The sequence below is a fragment of the Microtus ochrogaster genome, chromosome 15 (genome assembly GCF_000317375.1).
Source record: "Microtus ochrogaster isolate Prairie Vole_2 chromosome 15, MicOch1.0, whole genome shotgun sequence".
Lineage (NCBI taxonomy): Eukaryota > Metazoa > Chordata > Mammalia > Rodentia > Cricetidae > Microtus > Microtus ochrogaster.
This window is the reverse complement of record NC_022017.1, coordinates 11,100,303-11,107,305: the sequence shown is the minus strand read 5'-3', so window position 1 is coordinate 11,107,305 and position 7,003 is coordinate 11,100,303. Positions and strand designations below refer to the sequence as shown.

General features: G+C 52.3%; 1 protein-coding gene across 5 annotated transcripts in view; it reads right to left on the bottom strand.

Moving 5' to 3' along the window:
- Mroh1 (maestro heat like repeat family member 1) overlaps positions 1–7,003 on the bottom strand; it is a 70,744-nt gene that overhangs the window by 16,555 nt on the left and 47,186 nt on the right. For 2 of the 5 annotated variants that reach the window (XM_026782542.1, XM_005354108.2), the window contains exons 21-31: positions 6,556–6,675; positions 6,146–6,268; positions 4,151–4,297; positions 4,049–4,075; positions 3,122–3,244; positions 2,848–2,927; positions 2,539–2,653; positions 2,353–2,448; positions 1,681–1,785; positions 508–643; positions 317–429 (exon numbers count right to left, since the gene is read on the bottom strand). In XM_026782542.1, the coding sequence (XP_026638343.1) occupies positions 317–429; positions 508–643; positions 1,681–1,785; positions 2,353–2,448; positions 2,539–2,653; positions 2,848–2,927; positions 3,122–3,244; positions 4,049–4,075; positions 4,151–4,297; positions 6,146–6,268; positions 6,556–6,675 (1,185 nt within the window). The other 3 variants (XM_026782540.1, XM_026782543.1, XM_026782541.1) reach the window with 3 other exon arrangements.

Genomic DNA, 7,003 nt, shown 5'->3' with positions numbered 1-7,003 from the left:
TGTAGACCAGGCTGGTCTCGAACTCACAGAGATCCACCTGCCTCTGCCTCCCGAGTGCTGGGATTAAAGGCGTGCGCCACCACCGCCCGGCCACACAAAACATCTTGATCCTGCCAAGACTGTGATGTTCTAGAGCAGGCAAGTATGAGACATGGGCAGTATTGACCAAATGGGGTCCCAGACACCAATCCTTAGATGGAACCTGCTTACAGCTGCCCCTCAGGGCCTGCTGAGCTAGAGGTAACAAGTACTTCCTTGAGAAGTCCCTCAGCCCCACACTGCAGCCCCCCTTCTTGTTGTGGGAACCTTTAAGTACCTGCGCTATGCTGTGGCAAGTGTGGAAAAGGATGGTGGGGTCAGGGTGCACAAGGCCATCTTTCAGGGTGAGGAGCCGCTCAGCCACTTCATCACGATGGTCTTGGGAAAAGCCTAAAGGCAGGAGTTGACTGAGGCTTCTGAGGTCCCGACTGCTGCCTCCGCAGTCCCCACATCCCCAGCAGAACTCACCCTCATAGCCCAGCTGCAAGTATAGCAAGGAATGGACACAGCCTACAGCCTCCTGGCGGGTGGTAGCCCATGTGTCAGCACACCGTGGAGCAAAGAGACCGACGAGGAGACCCAGGTTGTGGAAGGGTACCAAGGTCTAGGGGAAGATTGAAGGTGAAGGGGACTAAGCTGAAGGAATTCTGGGGGATAGTCAAGTACAGTCTACGTCAGTAGGACCCAGAGAGAAGCTATGTGGTCTAGAACCCTCCTTATGGCTGATGACCTCAGTAAACGTTTCCCCTCGCATCCAAGTCCACCTGGCTGGCTCCCTAAGCAGAGAGAGTGGGGAGCTTCTACTTGAGCTGTAGAGAAGGCACACACACTCTGATTCAGTCATTCCACCCTTGGAATGACTCTCCCCAAATGGTAAATCTGTGAGTAGGGAAAGGAGACAGGGTACCCCTTTATCCTGAATGGATCCCAGTCCATCACTCAAGTTCTGCTCCCCTTATATACTGAGGTTTCTCTCCCTTCTTTGAGTACCCTTGCCTCCTGCCTGACAGAGGCTGCAAACAACTTCCCCCTACCCCTGCCCCACAAGACACACACCATGCCTCCCCTGGTCCCCTCTCAGCTGTGCCCAATACAGGCACTCTGCATCCCACAAGTCATCAGACAAGAAAGCGGACTTTCAGGTCAGCAGGGGAAGACCAAGGCAGGATACAAGACCTAGGGACAGATGGTTGCTGCTGCCAGAATGGTAGGATTCATGTCAACATAAGCCAAGAAAAACTCCCATGGTTATGGGAAAAGCACATGCATACCACATAAACACACACACCAAAACAAAAATAAAACTATCATAAGAAATACCCCAAGATGATTCCAATTGGTGACAAAAAGATGTCTGTAAAAATCTATCTGTTCCTGATAAGAGTTCTGATTAACACAGACAGTGCCAATCAAAGCTAAGTGGCTTAACAGTGAAGATCTAAATACAACCCTCCTAGGGGTGGCTGGCTCACCCTGAGCTGCGTCTAGGGCAGTCCTATCCACTGTCCTTGTTAGAGAAGATTGTGGGACAAGAGAGGAAAGCAGCAGGAGATCAGAGAGCCTACAGGATGCTCTGGGCCATGAGGAGCACAGTTGTCCTCAAGCAGAGGGGCTGAAGGAAGGGGGAGGTCCAGTACTCACACTGACATGCAAGTGCTCCAGGAAGAACTGCAGCAGGCAGGCGCCCAAGCCAAGTGCCCGTGCCCGCTCATGACCCCTCGGGGACTTGATCCATGGGCTCAGGTGCTGTACAAGAATGGACTTGACACAGGTGCCCTCTGGGGGAGGAACCCAGGAGTGCAGAAGCCCACATCCCAATGACAAGCTCAGCATTCCTGCTAGGCCATGCTTCAGGGGCTGCAGGGACCCAAGTGGGACCCAGGGTGGCTCCCACATCAGGGTCTGCTGCAGCTCAGCCCTGCCCACTCGAGGTAGCAGAGAGTGATCCAGGCCTATGAGGCACTAGGTGCCTAGATTAGGGATTGGTACGGCCCCAGCCCACTGCAACAATGGAAGGAATGGGAAGAACACCACGGCAGGGTGTGCATTTGTCATCTTGCTTGCCTCAAGTGGTTAGCAGACGGCAGCCAGGACTCATGTGTTCCATCCCAGCACTTGTAGTAGTCAAGGAAAATGCTGCAGAGGCACTATCTGGTCAGAGTTGCCCAGGCAGAAGGACCCCTCCCCCAGAGAGACTATTAAACTATCTCTGCAGTACCTAACCACAGTGGTGAGGGGAGGGCAGGAAAAGGACCAGAAACTAGGTGGGGTACCCACGCTCCATCACCGCAACAACTGGTGCCCACAGCACACCTCAACCATGATCTGCAGGCCCTGGGGGGTCATGTTCCGCTGCAGCAGGCTTGTCAGCAAATTTTCAAGGGCGCACACCGTGTCCAGATACAAAGGCTGGAAGGAGAGCCAGGCCACCAGCCCCATGCATGGTTCCACTTCTTTCAGTGGCCTTCTCACTCCCTGCCCCCATGGAAACAGCAATACCTCCCGGCAGGTGCCATCTTCCCCGTCAGGCTCAGGTGGCAGGGCCATGACACTGTGTAAGCAGCTGTGGATCACATCTGTCTGTGCCTGCTCCTCCAATACAGGCTCCAAGTTGCTGAGCAGCAGGTTAAGGGCCCCAATCAATGAACAAATGATGTCGTCTCCAGCCTGCTCCCGCCCAGAACCCACTGGGCCTGCACAGATGGCACAGTGCTACTATGTTCACAATACTTCACACATACAATGCAGGCCATACACATGCACACAGATCCACAGGCCCACTGTCCACAGAGAGGCTGGAAAGGATACACCAGGTATGTGCAGGCGAGCATGGCTTTCTTTCGAATGGGTGTTCTCAGGCAGTCTAGGGGTTCTGCCCTGATGAACTCCTTGGGGTGGCGGCACAGAACTGGCCCTCAGAGGAGGCATTAGCCTCCTCTCTGATCACCCTGTCTCACGCTAAGTGGGTGGTTGAGGCCTCTGAGATGCAGGCTTCTGTCTGTACCCACTGAGCCCCTAGGCTGCATCTCTGCACTCATCCCTCTGGCCTCCTCAAGCCCCACCTCCTCTGCCCAGAACTCACCATCATCTGTGTCACCAGCTCTGCCTTCCTCGAGAACTGGAAGGAACTGGCTTGTGCGCTGCTACACATGGCCTGGCAGACCATGCACAGGCTCTGGACGAGGCACAGCTTCAGGGCTGGGTCCTAGGGGAACAGCTGGCTGCAGAAAGTTTGCACACCTACCCCCCACAGCTGCTGTGTTTAGAGCAGCCTCAGGGCTGGGCCTAACCACAGAAGCTGGAGCACATGCCCTTTCTAGAACAGCCTGCAACTGTCTACTGTGCTCATAAAGTCCTATAGCAGCCTCCAGACCAAGGAGGGACCTGGGAGAAATTCTAGGGCCTTGGCCAACAGGGGAATTGCTATGTGGTATGAGAGCTTCACAGGAGGCATGAGGGAGGCCATCCTACTCCTATGGACCAGGAAAAAAAAATTTGAAAGAACCTCACCAATCCTAGCCCACCCCAGAAGGCTCCCCACAACTGTCGCTCACAAAGGCCTGTCAGGTTAGTATGGGGATATCACAGGGGGAGCATGTTAATGAGACCAAGAGAACCTCTGGGCTTAACTAGCCCTCCCCTAGGTGCTCTCTGGGGTATAGAGAAAGGCAAGTCCAAAAGCATTGGGAGCAGAGCCAAAGGAGCCCAGAGCTATCGCTGGGCCATGGGGGACACAGCTATAGGTGGCCTACCAGCTGATTCCAAGGATGTGGCCCAGGACCTACTGCCTAGAGGCAGAAGAAGCCTTGCTCTGCCCTTAGCAGGAGCTTAGATATTACAGCTCCATGAAGTGCTGCTTCAAGGGAAGTGGACAGGACACTCCTCCAGGACCACCATGGCCAGGAAGCCCAGGAAGTCCAGCAAGTTCTGGATTTGGCTCTGCCCCAAAGCCCAGCCCAGAGGAGAGAGAGAAAAAGCACAGTTCACATACAATTGCTATACACTATACCTTGGTCTCTACCTTTATTCCCAGAACCTAAACAACAAAAAGTAAAATAAATTAAGACTCTGGAGTTGTGTGACTGGCCCACACAGACACTGCAATGCCCACCTTGGTATTGAAGCACTGAAACATGCTGCGGAGGATATCAGACTCTACTTTGGCCAGCACCAGCTCACGAGGGGCCTGTGCAGCCACGTGCCCATAGCACAGGATCAGAGAACTCTTCATTCTTTCTACTTCATGCTCACTTCGGTCCTGGGAGGCAGAGAAATCAGCAGGATAGCAGGTACTCAGCGAACTACTCTCCACACAGAGCCTTGCCTAGCAGGGTACTTCCTATACTCTAAGGCTCCTGGAATAGCCAGAGCTAGCCAGGAACACCAGAGGCAGCACCCAGGGATGGCAGAAGGTCAGACCAGGTGCTCACACAGGCCCACTAGGAACCAACTGGTTGCAGAGAAGGGCTGAGGCAGTGGGACCAAGGAGGAAAGAAGTGTAAAAATCTGGAGGTACCAACCAGAAGACGGCAGGGCTGTGGCTACAGACCAGCCTCCTGCCCTAATGACTTGTGGATACCTCCATTAGAAAAGGCGGGCAGCAGCTACATGTGGTAGAACACCCGTGATCCCAGCACCCTGCACGCAGAGGCAGATATCTTTGAATCTGAGGCCAATCTGCTCTATACATCAAGTTCTCTAGGCCAGCCAAGGTTACATAGTAAGGCCATCTCAAGATAGAGGGGCTGGAGAGATGGCTCAATGATTAAGAGCACTTGTTCTTTTTTGTTGTTGTTGGTTTGTTTGTTTGTTTTGTTTGGGGGGGTTGTTTGTTTTTCAAGACAGGGTTTCTCTGTAGCTTTGGAACCTGTCCTGGAACTAGCTCTTGTAGCCCAGGCTGGCCTCGAACTTACAGAGATCCGCCTACCTCTGCCTCCCGAGTGCTGGGATTTAAGGCGTGCGCCACCACTGCCCGGCTAAGAGCACTTGCTCTTGCAGAGGACCCAGGTTTAATTCCTAACACCCATGTGGTAGCTCACACCATCTATAACTCTACTTCCAAGGGATCCAGTGCCCTCTTCTTGTCTCATTGGGCACCAGGCAAGTACATGGTTCACAGATATACATGCAGGCAAAAACACTGATACACATAAAAATAAAAACTAAAAAAAAAAAAATCTAAAAATACTTTTTAAAAAGATAAAGAGGAAGAAGAAGGAAGAGAAGAGAAAGAAAAGGTGTGCAGGTTCTTGCACATCTGGGCCAACCCTCTGGTTCCATGAGTACAGCAGTCTCTAGAGACAGCATCATGCTAAGAGTTGGGCATTATGGAATATGCTTAAAATCTCAACACCCAGAACAAAGCACAGCATAGACAGCCTGGTCGTATAGCTCTCAGTTCCCCACCTGTGTGGTTCAGATAAGACATGTCCCCAGAGCTCAAGTATCCAGAGTGCTGTGATGTTTAGAGGGGCGGTATTGGGAAATGTCTGTAAAGTTCACAAGGCCCCAGAGGTAGAAGCCCTTTGGGAGGAACTGGTGCATCACTGGATTAACCCTCTGACAGAGCCATCATAGATTTAGAGGTAATTGTTGTTACAAAGACAAGTAAACTCTGTTTCTTGGCTGGTGTGAGAGAAGCAGCCCTCTTTATCCCCTTCCACCATGTGCAGTCTGCCACAGGCCTTGGATCAACTGGCAATGACAACACACTGAAACCTCTGAAGCTGGGAGGCAAAATAAATCCTCCCTCCTTCTAGCTAATGCAAGTATTTTGCATTAGCAGCAGAAAGCTAACATGGAACCTTGCCACTCAGAACCCCTCTCGTTACCCCACCACCTGGAGGCATACCACTGTTACCAGCTAGATTTGCTTCTTGGAGGCCCTCTGCTGAGCAGGGAGCCCAGGCCCAGAGAAGGGATACAGGCTGCAAAGTGGCTGCACAGCAAGGGGCTTTGCTGTCACTCTGAGCCTGAGGGCGCTCAGCCCAAGCCTTGAGTTTGAGAAAAATAGAGAGCTGCAGTCAGAGGAGCAGGAACCCATCCTACCACAGACACTGAAAAGCAGGGCAGCCACAGACTACCATTCTGGGTAGTCTCTCCTTACCTTAAAAATGTTAAAGATGCCGATGGACTTCCTAAACACGTCTGACCTCACAAAGTCCTCCAACTGTGCTAGAGTGTCCTCAAGGTGGGTAATGGCACAAATCCCAAAGCAACAGGCAAGGCCCTGGAGAGGTGCACAGGTGTGCTCACACTTGAGCAAAGTGGCCCACCTGCCCACATGCTGTGTGGGGACAAACTTACACACACAATACATATACATATGTACACAGAGTACCATGCACACATAAACCTAAAGGCACACTGTATACACGTGAACACGTGTAGAAGCAGGTAGTGTGGCACACGTGCATCCATGTATCTGTATAGCACACACGAACATGCATTGGCTAGCAGCCTGAGAGGAGGGAGATGCCTAAGGCCTGGTAGCCCCGGGCATTAGGGGCTTCTTACCTCCTGCTCTGCCTCTTCCTGGTATCTGGCTGTCTCCAGCAGCTCTCGAAGGTGTTTTCTCACTACCTCCTTACTTGAAGCAGCGCCCAGTGTGGTTCCTATGCACTTATACAGAAAATTCTGGAACAAAGGCAGAGAATACACATGCACCTGACTCCTGATGCACTATGGTGGCACTGCTAATGGAGCACTGTGTTTCTCTCTCTGTTTGTTTGAGACAGGGTTTCTCTGTGTAGCCCTGGTTATCATGAGACAAAGGCACAGACAGGAAGAACAGGAAAATCAAACACTGAAAGCACAGGAGTTGAGACTGTGGACTGTGCAGAGACCCCTGACCCCAGCTGGCTTGTCCTGGGCACCTTCTCCTGAGCTGTCCCATTGTAAGAGGGTACTTGGGGCACCTTCTCCTGAGCTGTCCCATTGTAAGAGGGTACTTGGGGCACCTTCT